The sequence below is a fragment of the Ptychodera flava genome, chromosome 21 (genome assembly GCF_041260155.1).
Source record: "Ptychodera flava strain L36383 chromosome 21, AS_Pfla_20210202, whole genome shotgun sequence".
Lineage (NCBI taxonomy): Eukaryota > Metazoa > Hemichordata > Enteropneusta > Ptychoderidae > Ptychodera > Ptychodera flava.
Window position 1 is genome coordinate 33,459,546 of NC_091948.1, and position 16,273 is coordinate 33,475,818.

The 16,273-nt window shown below is 36.4% G+C and overlaps 2 protein-coding genes across 2 annotated transcripts in view; both read left to right on the plus strand.

Annotated features, from left to right (window-relative positions):
- The window catches only part of LOC139122061 (apolipoprotein(a)-like), a 97,917-nt gene extending 83,307 nt beyond the window's left edge, over nucleotides 1–14,610 (plus strand). The window contains exons 7-9 of the mRNA XM_070687439.1: nucleotides 11,837–11,860; nucleotides 12,568–12,819; nucleotides 14,173–14,610. Coding sequence (XP_070543540.1) covers nucleotides 11,837–11,860; nucleotides 12,568–12,819; nucleotides 14,173–14,393 — 497 coding nt within the window. The 3' untranslated portion in view covers nucleotides 14,394–14,610. The remainder of the gene's footprint in view (nucleotides 1–11,836; nucleotides 11,861–12,567; nucleotides 12,820–14,172) is intronic.
- Nucleotides 303–7,292, plus strand: LOC139122160 (apolipoprotein(a)-like). Its single transcript, XM_070687578.1, has 8 exons — nucleotides 303–510; nucleotides 1,834–2,100; nucleotides 2,695–2,892; nucleotides 3,434–3,700; nucleotides 4,230–4,499; nucleotides 5,439–5,705; nucleotides 6,327–6,386; nucleotides 7,222–7,292. Exons 1-8 carry the CDS (start codon nucleotides 303–305, stop codon nucleotides 7,275–7,277), a joined length of 1,593 nt encoding a protein of 530 aa, XP_070543679.1. The 3' UTR covers nucleotides 7,278–7,292.
- Nucleotides 14,611–16,273: the final 1,663 nt, after the last annotated feature.

Consider the following 16,273-nt stretch of genomic DNA (forward strand, 5'->3'; position numbering starts at 1 on the left):
TATTTACACCAACGACGATTTTGATGTGCTAAACTTTCCAATCGAAAATATCTCAAAACTATCTACATTTTCATAAGTTCTCTCCCCGAGTTAGAGGGGTTTCAAGAATATAATGGCATGGTCTTGACGCCCAATCTTATACCCGACAGGATTTTTTTACAGTTAAATTGCTGAAGTATACTATAAGCAGTCATCAGATTAGTTACATTATCATTTATAAAATATATTGGTACCTTTTGTGTTTACCAGCCAGTGAATGTTATTATGCTGTTGATGGGTACGATTATCGTGGCACTGTTTCGATGACTGTAAGTGGGTATACATGTCAAAAATGGACAGAACAGAGTCCAGAATCGCATGACAGGACTCCAGAGAATTATCCAAAGGCCGGCCTTGGAGAACATAACTACTGTCGTCACCCTGACGGCACGTCCGGTGCTTGGTGCTACACGACAGATCCAAATAATCGCTGGGAATTGTGTGATATTGGAGAACCAGGTGAAAATTGTGGTGAGCAAGTCGAAACGTTATTTGTTTATAGAAAATATTTTCTTATGTACATTAAATAAAATCTTTTGTTCGTCAGTCTCTTCGCTAAACAATTTAGTAGCGAATCGGTGTTATTTGACATTGCAGTTATCTGGCTTAAGATATTCTTGCAACCAGCCCTTAATTCCAAGTTGTCAATCTAGTCTATGCATGAATTCCACCTTACTTTTGAAATAGTAGCATGAGCCATGCTTGTGCTTGCTAAACTGGTGCAACCACAATACTAGTTGCTAATCCCTCGCTATTTTTTGAGTACATTGTCCCAAGAGACTAAAAGAAGGGAAAATACACATGATTAGCGTGCAATTAATCTGAAATATGTCAATATGAAAAGAATCAGGGTCAGATCTCCACGGGACAAAAGTAGAAATTTGACAATTTAAAATGGAAGAAAATGATATATAGCGGATAAGCCTCATGAATTCGAAATATGCATAAAGACTTCATGGTCTGACATATGGAATCAACTCTGTTTGCTCATCAAAATAGCTCAACTCGGAATCTGCCTCTCTGTTTTATGACCAGGGCAAATGAGAAAAACGTTCCTTTTCTAGACCACAGCCATATGGATCTTGCAGAATTATTACCGTCTTGAGAACGCAAAGAACCCATATTGTTATATAGGTAACTGCAGAGTACACCGTGGCGCGTGAACGGCAGCATATTTGCTGGAGCTTCTCTAAAAATTACATGAACTTTAATGGAATATCCATGGGAAAGCATTACAAGATTCAACATGTTATTTCCGTATTTAGCTATCCGAAATATCCTTGATCCTCAAAGCCCTTCGAATTTTTATATCAGCCTAGTCGTATCGTGTGTGGAGAGCGGCAATCATTTCGTTGTTTACTTTGTTTACTATCAAATTTCAAATGTAGTTCGGGAACATTCAAAAAGTGATGACGTTCATCGTTTATCGATATTTACCGTAAAACAATATCGCGGCTGATATTTTATGGTAAATGTTACATCATGTGGAAGGAGCGATATTGGCATGGGTATATGATAATAGAAATCACTGGAGCGAAAATACGCAGAAATTCGCAGCACACGGAAGCTACACATAAGCTTACCCAATATTATCTCATGTGATTCTTTAAGTGTGGTGACGTAATAGAACTGTATAGGCAGTGACTATAAATGTCATGTGTAACAAACACACTAATGTACAGAAGCTGGTACTCATTGTTGTTATCTTCAAGTAACGGCATAAATTTGAAATTTTTCAACATATCAGAGATTCGGAGTCGGTGCCAATAACTAATTTTTTATTCCCCCTGAAAGAGGAAACCAGTGAATGCTATCATGAAGCTGACGGCAACGACTATCGTGGAACTGTTTCGAGAACTGAAAACGGCATAACTTGTCAAGAATGGACAGAGCAGAGTCCGCATTCGCATGACAGGACTCCAGAGAATTATCCTGATGAAGGACTTGGAGAACACAACTACTGTCGTAACCCGGATGGTACGTCCGGTGCTTGGTGCTACACGACTGATGATTCTGTTCGTTGGGAATTGTGTGATATTGGACAACCAGAAGAAAATTGTGGTTAGTATCGGCTAAATATTCTCGTGTAAAACAAAAAAATATGTTATATAACTACAAATGGGGCATTGTCAGCATTTAAAATTGTTGGAAATAAAAATCGTTTCATTGTTTCGAGTACACGGATATTCATTGACAACTCGGTTTTAACATTATTCATTGGTAACTGGAAATTTTTGTATTACATTTGACACATACACGACTCTTCGTATCGTCCTTAGAAATATTTTAGATAGCAATTTAAAGGACATATCAATTTAAAGGACATATCGTATGTCTGTCGTAAATAGGTTTTGCGAGAACAATCCCATGACCAAGTTTGCGATATATTCGAGAAACATCAATGTTGTATCTTTTGGTAGTCTTGTACTTACGACTTACTGTGTTAAAACAGAGCCCAGTAAAGAGGTGATTTACAGTAGGTAGATCAACGAAAGGACATATACTCTGACCAAATTATTTGGAATAGCTTGTCATACTGAATTCTACATCGATATTGCTAAATTGTATTCTTGTCTTTAAGAGGAGGCCAATGAATGCTATCATGCAGTGGATGCATACGATTACCGTGCAGCTGTTTCGAGAACTGAATTTGTAATGGTAGAACATGTCAAAAATGGACAGAACAGAGTCCACAATCGCATGACAGGACTCCTGAGAAGTATCCGAACGCAGGACTTGGAGATCACAACTACTGTCGTAACCCTGACGGCACGTCCGGTGCTTGGTGCTACACGACAGATCCAAATAATCGCTGGGAATTATGTGATGTTGGACAACCGGATGAAAATTGTGGTGAGCGGGTCGAAACGTCATTCGTTTCTAGAAATATGCTAGGGCATACATATAATATCTTATCTTGTTCGTCATCAATCCCTACGGTCAACAATTAAGTTGCGAGTTTTGATTATTCCTTTTCATGATGAATGCATATAGTATTTAACCAAACAACATTCACAGATTGTGAAAAAAATTCAGAAAGATAGAGGGATGTTAAAGATGAAAATATTGAGTTAATCACCCTTAATTTACTCAGCGAATAGATACAAAGGAGAAATGACCGAGGGAATAAATAGGAATAAGATATCATGCGTCTCACAAAAAGTAGAATTGAAATTTATTTTTTAATTAACTAGGCAAAATTATATGTTCAGTGAATCAAATGTTTACGTACCTTCTATCGCAAACACAAGTAGGTTCAAGAATCAATATTACTATCTCAATAGTATTGTTAACATCTTCTACCATTCCATTGGAGGGTATAATTTTTAAAATTGTAAACATATTTCGGATTCGGCGTCGATGCCAATAACTGACATATTTTTATTCCCTAAAGTTTCAGCTAGTGAATGCTATCATGAGGCTGACGGCAACGATTATCGTGGAACTGTTTCGAGAACGGAAAACGGCATAACTTGTCAAGAATGGACAGAGCAGAGTCCGCATTCGCATGACAGGACACCAGAGAATTATCCTGATGAAGGACTTGGAGAACATAACTACTGTCGTAACCCGGATGACACGTCTGGTGCTTGGTGCTACACGACTGATGATTCTGTTCGTTGGGAACTGTGTGATATTGGAGAACCAGAAGAAAATTGTGGTCAGTATCGGCTGAATAATCTTGTATACAAAATCAATGTACTTTTGTATGATTAACACGACTGAAATTAACCCACATTCCCAACAGTAATATTTTCTTCATTGGGAATTACTAAACAGCAGTTGAAAGCTGGACATTTCATAATTCAAAATCGTGCTTAATAACAATCTCTTTATTCTTTCGATGTCACAGTTATTTACCTGTTCACGGACGATTAGGTTTTATCATCCTTTATCTGTAGCTAGAAATTTCGTTGTAATAATTAATTAATTAAAAGAGGAAATACTTGGCGAATTATTCTTAATAATGTACAAAACACATCTAATATGTCCCTTTGAAGTAGTTACTGCACGAACTATCTCTTGACCAAATTTTCGACAGACTCTATGTTAGCCACTTTAACGTAACTGTTCAGAGCATGGAAACTAGATTTAAATACACACATCACCGAATCATTTGAAATGCTGAGTCTCAGATTATGCTGTTGTTCTACATCCACATAGCTAATTTATGTTCTGTGTCTTTTAAGAACCGACGGCGAATGAATGCTACTATGAATTTGATGGCAACGATTACCGTGGAGCTGTTTCGAGAACTGAAAATGGTAGAACATGTCAAAAATGGACAGAGCAGAGTCCACAATCGCATGAAAGAACTCCTGAGAATTATCCAGATGAAGGACTTGGAAATCACAACTACTGTCGTAACCCAGACGGCACGTCTGGTGCTTGGTGCTACACCACAGATCCAAATATTCGCTGGGAATTGTGTGATATTGGTCAACCTTATGAAAATTGTGGTGAGAAAGTGGAAACGTTATTTATTGCTAGAAATCTGCTTTGTACACACGATATAAGACCTTGTTCACAATCTCTTTTGCACACCATTTAGTTGCATCATTGCTACCTTGTTCGATACTCAATTCATGAGACTTCATAACAAGTTCTTCCTTACTGCCAATGACAAAAATTGCCCAAGCTAGCTTGCCAAATACATTATTTGGTTTGACAATGTCTAGAACGGATAGGCGAAATTTACTGGTGAATTTGTCATTATGAGTCTTTTAAATTATAGCAAAGAAAATGTTGTGAATGTCGACAAACTATAAAATTTGTAGGTTTTTTTCTGCTGCAAGTTCAAAGCCAGCCATGTGTGTAGTAAGGGCGTTTTCAGTTATTTTCTGGAGTGGGTAAGGATACATCTTTTTTGGTGGGCTGTCATGCTAGGATCAACCTGCCTCCTACAAATTGACTCTCCCTTTATCAAATTTGTAAAACATGATCCTTTCCTGCTCCAAATTTGAAAGTTGCACAGTGTTGGTGTCCCTGGTAAATGTTGACTTTGTTTATCGTGGTATGTTTAAGTTGCCGATTTGCTCAAATATTTTTTGGGAAATCAAAGTGAGCTGTATGATTATCAACTGCAAATTAACATGCCTACATATGCAAAATGTTAGAATATATTAGGCATTGAATCGACATTTATTATTCATGAATCTGGAAAAATGACTTCTTGGAAACTTGATATTAACAAACGGGTATTGACCTTAACTATACTTATGAAATGACCTGTCATCTACAACAATGTCATAGAGAAGCACTCGTTGAATAGATGGATACTTTAATGTGTGAAACTTTGGAAATCACAAAATGCAATCAATGTTGCTTCGATTGATAATGGTACTGGGATTTGTAACATATACACATTCTAAATGATCGTTTCAATTTGTTCCCGAAAGGACCACCAAATGAATGTTATCACGAGACTGACGGCAGCGATTATCGGGGAACTGTTTCGATGACTGTAAATGGTAGAACATGTCAAGAATGGACAGAACAGAGTCCAGAATCGCATGACAGGACTCCAGAGAATTATCCAAACGGCGGCCTTGGAGAACACAACTACTGTCGTAACCCTGATGGCACGTCCGGTGCTTGGTGCTACACGACAGATCCTTCGGTTCGTTGGGAATTGTGTGATATTGGACAACCAGATGAAAATTGCGGTATGTATGAGTCAGTTCAAGTGTCTGTGCGTATAGGGTACTGCTAACGGGTCTCATGCACGTTCAATCTTCGAAATTCTTCATGACGGCGATATGATTATTTTATTAATATTATATATATAAATGTATATATAGAGAGAGAGACAGAGAGATATAGACAGAGACAGAGACATGGCGGAGCGATAGAGGGTGAAAACTGATAACAAGCAGAAAACAGGGCTTAGGCGTTACTCAGAGTTCCAAGCTAAATGTGTCCTCCGTAATTATATATATATATATATATATATATATATATATATTATATATATATATATATATATATATATATATATATATATTATATATATACATATATATATATATATATATATATATATATATATATATATATATATATATATATATATATATATATATATATATATATATATATATATATATATATAGTTTTCAATCGAGCTCGAACCCACAACATACTGAAACTTACGCATATTGATAAGTCAAACTTAACTCTTCACGACATTTGTGGACAATGTTAGTGTCTGGGTTCGTAAATTGCTTCTGGTATTTGGGTGCTTGTGTCAGCACAGTATTCTTATAGTGTAACTGATTTTCCATCAGTGGTGACATCAGCACCTATAACGAAAGGCCCACCACCTACACCGGAAGCTCCTGTAGTAGGTAAGTGTTCACACCTGACTTGTTTATAAAAATAACATATAATTGCCTCTGGGTAATCATATTTAATGTCTTTCATGCAACCACATCACATCGCTTTGCAGTCCGGGACTCACAAGAATAAACTTATACTGCAACAATTATAATAGTTAGTGTCCTTTTCTCTATACGTATTGGCAAATGTCCTGACATTGTGTTTTGCTGGTTGCAAGTCTGAAACCAGTAAGAAATTACTCAGTAGACGTTTGCATGGTGCCAAACTTCTACTGGAGTGATTTGTTTTAAGAAATGTATCAACTTTGTTTTCTTCAAAGAAATCTTTATCATGAGAAGACGCGTTATTATATTAATTTATACCACGCTTCATTCATGGTCTCTTTAGTGATTCGTCGCATTGCATGCATCATTGGGAATTAGATACATGCAACGGGTCATTTACTAGTGAACAAACAGAGACTAATACCCTGCAGGATAAAAGTTCGCAAAATTGTTACAAAGGTTATTTTGGAATCGTAATTTATGCATGCAGCCTTTTTCCGAAAAAGTAAACGCTAGACGACAGTGTCTGTAACCAAGACTATTGATATCAGGCAAGTTTTTGATTATTCAGAGAGGAACATTGAATTTGGTTTGATATTGACTGACTTTATTCCTCTGACGATATGCAATTGCTTCCCTTTGAACACTCCGTTTTTCCTAACTCGTCAACCTCAGGAAATCAGTTTTTTAAGCGCGACTCACAATCCCTTGGAAACCAAAAGCACGCTGTTACCCTCATTGCACGTCAGTGGGGAACAATAATATCCGATAAATAACCTCTATTTTTTTCAAAATACAGCTCCACATATTCCAACTCAGCCACGTAAGTATCCGTATCATACATATATTACATGAAGAGTATTTACACTAGTACAGAAATTTGCGAGAAATTTGCGAGAAATGGACACTTTCTCGCTTTTTGCGAGAAGTAAGCGAGAATACATAACTTTCTCGCAATAACTTAGCGAGAATTTAATTTTCTCGCAATCAGCTGGCGAGAACTGTGTTTTCTCGCTCAGCATCTGCGAGAAACTGAATTCTCGCAATCAGTCGGCGAGAAATTTGTTTTCTCGCTTTGCATCTGCGAGAAATTGTATTCTTCTGTGTAAGCATTTCACAAAAATGTCACAATTTCTCGCAGATGCATGCGAGAAAGCACAGTTCTCGCAGCTTGATTGCAAGAAAGTATGTTTTCTCGCTTACTTCTCGCAATACAGCGAGAAAGTGTCCATTTCTCGCAAATTTCTGTACTAGTGTTAAGCATTAGGTCTGCATATTAAACTAAGCCATGTCGATAACATACTTGAATGATATGAGCAAATAGACAGTCTCATAGTAACTGTTCGGTGTTACCACTATAAGTGACTCTTCATAGTCATCTAATTTTAGCTAGAATTAAGCAATTTTACCAACCATATATAGTGAGACGTCAGCTTTTCACTATATTTTATAGCTAGAATTAAGCAATTTACCAACCATAGTGAGACGTCAGCTTTTCACTGAGCTATCGTATTTAATCGTATTTTAATTATTGTCTTAGCATTTGGCGTCGATGTAGACGGCAGGATATGGACGGCTTGAACCGCATTATGACGCTGGTACCCTGCTGTTGAAATGTGTTTACTATTAAATGGTATCTGCCCGCTTACAATCCTTCTTTTGAAGTGTTTACTATTGGAAAATGGTATTCGCTATCTTGTCATATAATTTTTATCAAATGTGTAAGACTCTATGTGGCCTGTCTTCACCTTAACTCTGGAACATCGTAACAGTGTACCTTCTTCAGAGATCATTAACCACAGTTACTTGCAATTTTATACAAGTACCACTCGTTTAAATTGGAAACAGTATTTAGCAGTAACTGCTTCTTGCCAGTAAGATGAGCTACTTATTCTAATGAGCAGTTGTAGAAGTTTCAGAGGTTCAGAATATGTTCGAAAAAACGTTACTTCAAAGGTTTACGGATAATTCTTATATGACTATCTAATAGTGTTTGTGATTTTATCGTTCTTCTGTTGGTTTTTCAGTTACTTTGTAAATCAGTATTTATTTATATTCGACCCTTTAAATAATGACGTATACATATCAAGGCTATAGAGCCAAAATAAACATGACGGCGATGACGACGACGATAATGACGATGATGATTGTACTTTGGTCCTCATACCAGAGTGGTACTGTTTAAATTGAATAGTGAGTAAACACTCATACGGGTATTGAGAGCAGGGGCAAAACATTTTAGTAACGTTCTCGTTTACATCGAAATCTCTCCTAATAATTGCAAGAGGGCAACAGTTCCATATGAATAGATCTTAACGATTGTAGTTTGAGTATATTAGTATCTATCCTAGGCCATGTATCACCCCTATTTGTAACAATCACCCCTATTTGTAACAAAATTTAATTTTCAAAAAAACTTTGCCGTATATGTTGAAATATTAATAAAATGTGCATATTTGTATGTTTGAGGGCATTTTCTTTTTTTTCCTTGTCAAAACTCATTTTTCCGAAACTGCTTTTGTTACAAATTGGGTTGATTGTTACAAATAGGGGTGACATGTCAACCCTATTTGTAACAATCAACCCTATTAGTAACAAAACCTAATTTTCAAAGAAACTTGTGCGTATTTGATGAAATCTTGATGAAATATACATATTTATATCTTTGGCGCAATTTTCTTTTTTTTTCCTTGTCGAAACTCACTTTTTTGCGAAAGTGCTTGTTAGATTAAATTTCGTTGTGCAGGTTCCCAGGGATAAGAGGTATACTTGCAAGATATAATTAAGTCGTGCAGATACATGCCAAAAGTTTGTTTCGGGCAATTTCACCAATTTTGGTCAAAAATGTTAAAAATCTGTTTTCTGACCGAAATCATACTAAACCTATATGGGGTTAACTTTTGTTACAAATAGGGTTGGTTGTTACAAATAGGGTTGACACGTCAACTCTATTTGTAACAACCAACCCAATTTGTAACAATCAACCCTATTTGTAACAAAATTTAACCAATTTGTAACAAAACCTAATTTTCAAAAAAACTTGGCCGTATTTGATGAAATCTTGAAGAATTATACCTATTAGTATGTTTTGGGGCAATTTTTATTTTTCCTTGTCGTAACTCATTTTTTCCGAAAATGCTCGTTAGATTAACTTTCGTTGTGCAGGTCGCCTGGGATAAGAGGCCTACTCGTAAGATATAATCAAGTTGTGCAGATACATACCAAAAGTTTTGTTTTGGGGCAATTTTACCAATTTCGGTCAAAAATGTTTAAAATCTTGTTTTCTGACCAAAATCTTACTAAGCCTATATGGGGTTAACTTTTGTTACAAATTGGGTTGATTGTTACAAATAGGGTTGACGTGTCAACCCTATTTGTAACAATCAACCCAATTTGTAACAAAAGCAGAATCGGAAAAATGAATTTTGGCAAGGAAAAAAAAAGAAAATTGCCCCCAAACATACAAATATGCATATTTTATTAATATTTCAACAAATACGGCAAAGTTTTTTTGAAAATTAAGTTTTGTTACAAATAGGGTTGATTGTTACAAATAGGGGTGATCCTAGGCCAGTTCTTGGACAAATTGTCTTGGTATTATACTCAAAAATTGTCAAAACCTAGAATGATGAATCAATCCTCCGATCTTTCTTCTGGCGTCAGCCTAACCTCAATGTGCATGTCCAAGGATTAATCGACATTATAATAAGATATTTTTGTTTGGGTGATCAAATGTTATAATTTGGATAATGCGAAAATGAGAATCAAAAAGCAAACTCAGGGAGTGTTTACTAAGCTGCAGGATGCTCACTGATGTTAGTAACAAAGAGAAACAATAGCTAAAACATTGTGCCCATTTAATCACAACAATGCCCAAACTACTCTAGAAAAGTGACATATTCCGCCCTTCCAGAAATACACCAGTTAACTGCCCTATACAAGATGTAATCGTTAAATTAAGCAGGGTGCCAAGTTTGAAGGTTTGTCAAGCTTGTCCATGTAAGACATAAATTCTGACGTGTGTATGAATTTCTCGAACACATACTTAATGTTGAATATGTTTTATATTTTTCTTTGCCAATGGGAGTCAATGAAAAATTGTAAAAATGAACACATGCGGCTGATAATGGTCCCCGATTTGAAAAATACAATGTACCGCCATGCACCGGTCATCCATATGAGAGCGTCGGTCATTATGACTGATGCATAAAAGATATACTTCAACTCAAAACCACAGTGATGGATTTATATGTTCCTCGTCGCTGGGATTATATCCTGACTACTTTTACATATTTTGGTTATTTAGTGGCGGAAAATAACAAACCCATGGTGCGAAGACTGATTGTAGGAAATCAGTTACCTCCTTGCATGCCAGGCGAGGTACAACTACCAATAGCAATGTTGAAATGTGTGATTTAAACAAAGTGTACAGTCCATAACTTGTATTTTACAGTGTGAAAAATCGGTATTATTCCATCTACTATGATTGTTGGACAAGGGTTCCGGAAAGTTGCAAAATGTGAAAGTCAATATTTTCTATCAATCAAAGTATATAAATACTAATCTCTCTTCTTGTTTTATCTTCTCCCTGTTGTATTTAAAGCTGGTGAAAGTAAGTAAATTTAAAGTAACCACTTTTGCAAAGATTCCTTATCGCAAAATCTTGAAACTCTTTTTTTTTACAGTTGTGACCTTCCCTTCAATTACACAATATTCGACGTTTCTGGCAAAATTACAAATGTGTTTTCCCCCTTAAATAATTTTTTAATCAGTGTATAAAATGTTCTGTCCACCATTGATTTAATTGTACGGCTCCGATCTCCTACAGAGAAGATTTTTTAAAGAAATGTATCAAGTTAGTTCTCTTCCAGGAAATATTAATAATAAAGTGACAATAGCTCAACATTTGAAGAAAAGTTATTAGATTGATTTAGGACACTTTTCACCACAATGTTTATAGTCATTCGTTGCAAGAGTTGCGTCCTTGTGAAATTGATACACAAGTAAAGGATTATTTACCGATGTACACTTCCGGGACTAATACCCCACTGGGTAACATACAATTGTTACAAAGATTAGTTAAGGAGTGCAAACTGCTCATGCGGTCCTTCAGGAAAACAAACGGAAGCGGCACTGTCGTCAGTAGCCCATGATTAATGATAGCGGGGAAAGTTTTCGATTCTCAGAGTGAAAAAATGATGTCTTAAGATGTGATGTTGACGGGTTATATTCAGCTGTTAACATACACTTGCTTTTCTTTGGGCCTATGTGTCCCATCCATACACTCTGTTTCCTCAGCCGGGGACAGACTGTCATGCGCGGGAAAGCTAACGTAGGCTGTTCACCCTCATTATAAATCAATGGGAGCAATAATATCTGATAATCATGCCTATGATTTTTATTCCAAAATGCAGCTACACATATTCCAACACTGCCACGTAAGTACATTTTACCATACATATATTACGTGAAGTGCGAAGCATTACATTGACAAATTAAGCTAGCCATGACGATAAGATATTTTAAGAACATAAGCCACTTGACCTAATAGGGAAAACTGGCTGGGCAATACTATTATAAGTGATTTGTCACAGTCATCTAATGTGAAAAATGGAAACGTAAGCGGCATCTCGTACCAGCTTCAGTGACACGTCATCATTCTAACTGCTTTATTTTACCGCATTTTGATTATCCTCTTAATGTTTGGGGTTGTTGTCATCAGTAGCATGTCTTTTTAAAGTGGGCAATGTCACTACCATTACGTTGTGACGCTGGTACCCTTTCTTGTGTTTTTCCTTGATAGTGTCAGTTTAATAATAGCCGGAAGTTAACAGGCCTGCATTAAAGGTATACAGTCACCGGTAATCTAAATATGCCCATATATGGTCAAAGGGGCGTTCCTTTGTATTCCAAATGCCCGTGTGAGGGCGCTGTTTTAAAAAGCAACCACCCGCTTAAAATCCGCGATTGGTTAGATTTTCTCTTTCCATGGTAACTGTGGCACAATTGGAACAGGTGACAGTATACCTATAATGTCTCACAAGACCTTTTGCTTTCAATGAAGAAAATCTTGTGAAATCGCACTCGAAATGACTTTGTGATATCATTTTGTTTGTCATTTCTCATTCTTTTTTCAACATAACAGCATGTGAATTTCCGGACAATATGCGCAATGTAGCTCAAGGAAAGTCATCAACGCAGAGTTCAGTTAAGTCAGGGAAACTGGGCCCGGATGTAGGACCGGAAAAAGCAGTAGACGGGGATTACAATACGCACGCAAAGTCTGGATTGTCATGTTCTTGGACCAATAAAGAAATACAACCATGGTGGAAAGTTGATTTGGGTCAGATTTTCTCCATTTACGAAATTATCATAACCAACAGGGAAGACTGCTGCCGTGAGTAGTAACTATCTATTTGTGAAAATTCAGTCATAATATACGAAATTTTGTTTTGTCGTTTGATATTAGTGGACAAATGGCCTTGCTCATCGATTAATTTTCTTGTGTGAATAATGTACACAATAAGGGTGTATATTTCGGATTTGATTGCATATTTCTTCTAATGCAAAACAAACTTAAGGCTTCGTTGACCAATTGGAAAGAAACAGAAATTTATCTTCACGCGTGGAAAGATAATTAGGATAGACAGATCTCAAAACAGTAGACTGTGATGCCGGAAGTCTGTACTTGTTGTTACCTTTTCCGGCCACTTAGATTCGATAAATGATGCTCGTCGTTAGATGATTCATGAATCAGTAACAGTCCCTAAAGTAATCCTGTCTTTCGAAATAGTACCGTAACAACACTGGTTAATGAGTGTATCTTTGCTAAAGCTGAAGAATACGTAATTGTGCGACGAGTTCGATTTGAATTTATGCAAGAAGAGCCACAAACTTATCCTCGATGTATAAACGTATTGGCCCTAAAATGTAAAGTTATACGAAAAATAAGAATGAGCATAGAAATTTTAAAGTAACACCCTTTTTAAGGGATGTCTTTTGCTGTCGTGCGGTGAATAGCAAATTCAGAAAGAGTACCATTATGGTCTCATATTTCTTGATGACATGATAAATGTGGCAAAGGGAGGGCTTATGGTATAGACAGGTGAAACGCATCGTTATATATCAATGTGTTTTAAAATATATTTTATGTAAGTAAATGTCAATAAATAAAGGCATCATACATACATACATACATGCATGCATGCATGCATGCATGCATGCATGCATACCTACATACATACATACATACATACATATTTGGAGAGAGAGAGAGAGAGAGAGAGAGAGAGAGAGAGAGAGAGAGAGAGGCAATCCCACAAACAAGGGTCCTATGCACTATACACTAACATATGCATCCTTACATTCGCACTTACCTAACCACAATGTTTTGTTTCCTTTACGTTCAGTGTTTTGAAATCTTGTTTAATTCTTGTTGAAGAAGATCTCATTGGTGACGTCTTTGTGTCGCATGTCCTCCATCACTTCTAGTTGTTCTTATCATTAACTTTGTACACAAACACATGCAAATAGCCAATCCAGTAATTACTATAAATCACCTAAACCTTCAAGGTTATGCCATTCATGCACGTTCTTAAGTGATGCATGTGCCCGTGTGTGAGCATACATCCTAGCGTGAAATAGCAGTTCTTTCATGCATTTCTTAACATACACTGTCACTCCAACACCGACTTGCAAAAAAAGCAAGCAAAAAAAGACATCTACTCACTCAATTGTCTTGACCTTGCAGCTTTCCGCATTAAGAACGCCGAGGTCCGTGTTGGTAACAGCGAAAACTTCGAGGACAATCCTGTTTGTGGAATGATGATACTCGGCAGGATGGCCAAAGAGAATCCTATTCACGTCAGATGTGGCTGTGAGTCTCCAATGGAGGGACGCTTTGTTAGTATTCAACTGATTGACAGAGAGAATATGTTAACACTTTGCGAAGTTGAAGTGATGGCAACCTAACAAAAAGACAAAGGAGCAATGGAAATATTTTTGCATGCTTGTTTTCTCGGTCTTGATTAGATTATGATCATCAACACCAAAATTCACATATAAACGCATCTTATCAAAGGGTAAACATGGATTGAGAACACTAAATCAATATTATGATAACTGTAGTCTATTATGTTTGCTGGGAGTAAAGTTTAGGTTTAATTATGGGAAATAAAGGAGCAATTGCAAAATTACTTTAGCAATGTTTAAATTTGTTTCTTAGTATTATGACAGAAGACGCGGAACATGTTGTACATGATGGTCGTTGACATTATTTATGGCGGGAATAACAAATCTAACGTCATTCTTAAATATCATACTACAAATCGTAATATGCTTTTTAATTGATGGATATGTTGTGCAAGGAGGTAATTTACAACACCGAATCAGCGGGATGTACAGTGTATATGCCATGCTTCTTCTGCAACTGGATATCACATTTTTGCCAGGAAGAACATATTAGCATGGTGTCTCCCTTTCGTTTCAAATAATACTTTAAAAATCTACCTCACAAACAAAGTTGAAAAAGCCATATGTCGCAACTTTAAATTTGAAATTTCATAATACTATGACCAACTTTCTGTGGTATTCAAAAACAGTATTCAATCAACTTTTCAATCGTAAAGCTATTTCCGTTTCCTTTCTGTCGCATTTGAACACCTCATACTTTTTAGATATGAGAATTTTTCTTACTGTCAAGCCTTTGACGGGGAGCTATTGGGTCTCGCTCAAGGGTCAATGTTGTAACATACAATTTCTTGCCAATACGACAACCTTAGACGGTCTTTGAGTCTTGGTGCTAGGATCGTGAGCATGACTTCAGTCACTTAACACTCGAACATACAGGACAAAGTCTAGCCACAGAGATAGCAATGGGGATTTTGAATGCATGCGAGTTTGATTGACAAATTTCATAGCAATGTATGCTCATTGCATGGCATTAAAAGAGCAAACCAAACGCCATGGGAGGATCTTACCATTTGACGGTAACTTTGTTAGCTCCGCTGTCAGCGACGCGGAGCTTATCAAATAGGTTGATTTTCCGTCGTCGTCCGTCGTCGTCCGTCGTCGTCGTCCGTCGTCGTCGTCTGTCGTCATCCGTCAACAATTGCCTTCTCCTCTGAAACCGCAAGTCCGATTGCTTTGAAATTTTATATGCAGTTCACTTGGGGTGACTTCACTTAAGTTTGTTCAAATCGTGGTGAAATTTGCATATTTGTATTTTTGGGGCATTTTTTGGTGTTTTTGGTAAAAAAATCTTCTTCTCTGAAACCGCTGGTCAGATTGCTTTGAAATTTAATATGCAGTTTACTTAGGGTGACTTCAGTCAGATTTGTTCAAATTGTGGTGAAATTTGCATATTTGTATTTTTAAGGCAATTTTTTTGTCATTTTTGGTAAAAAAATCTTTAAAAATCTTCTCCTTCAAAACTAACAGTTAGATAGCTTTGATATTTGGTACATATGTCCCTAGGGATAATCTATTTCAGATTTGTTCAAATTGTGCAGAAATATGCAAATTTGCATTTTTAAGGCAATTTTTGCCATTTTTGGTCAAAAAATGTATTTCTCAAAAGTACTCAACTGATAGTTTTGAAATTTGGTATACAGGTTTGTATTGATTAATTAAGTAATATATATTGAATTTCTGATGAAATCTGTAATGTTGTATTTTTTGGGCAATTTTTGCCAATTTTGGTCAAAAAATGTGTATTTCCAAAACTGCTCATCTGATATCTTTGCAATTTGGTATACAGGTTCCTACAGATTATTTAATTGATATTTATTGAAATTATGATGAAATCTGCAATTTTGTATTTTTGGGGCAATTTTTGCCATTTTTGGTCAAAA

Excerpts from the sequence above, each read along its gene's own strand:
- LOC139122160 (XM_070687578.1), top strand. The coding sequence starts at position 303 with ATGACTGTAAGTGGGTATACATGTCAAAAATGGACAGAACAGAGTCCA. Across the intron at positions 2,893-3,433 it reads ACAACCGGATGAAAATTGTG|TTTCAGCTAGTGAATGCTAT; the intron begins GTGAGCGGGTCG and ends TATTCCCTAAAG. Across the intron at positions 3,701-4,229 it reads AGAACCAGAAGAAAATTGTG|AACCGACGGCGAATGAATGC; the intron begins GTCAGTATCGGC and ends GTGTCTTTTAAG.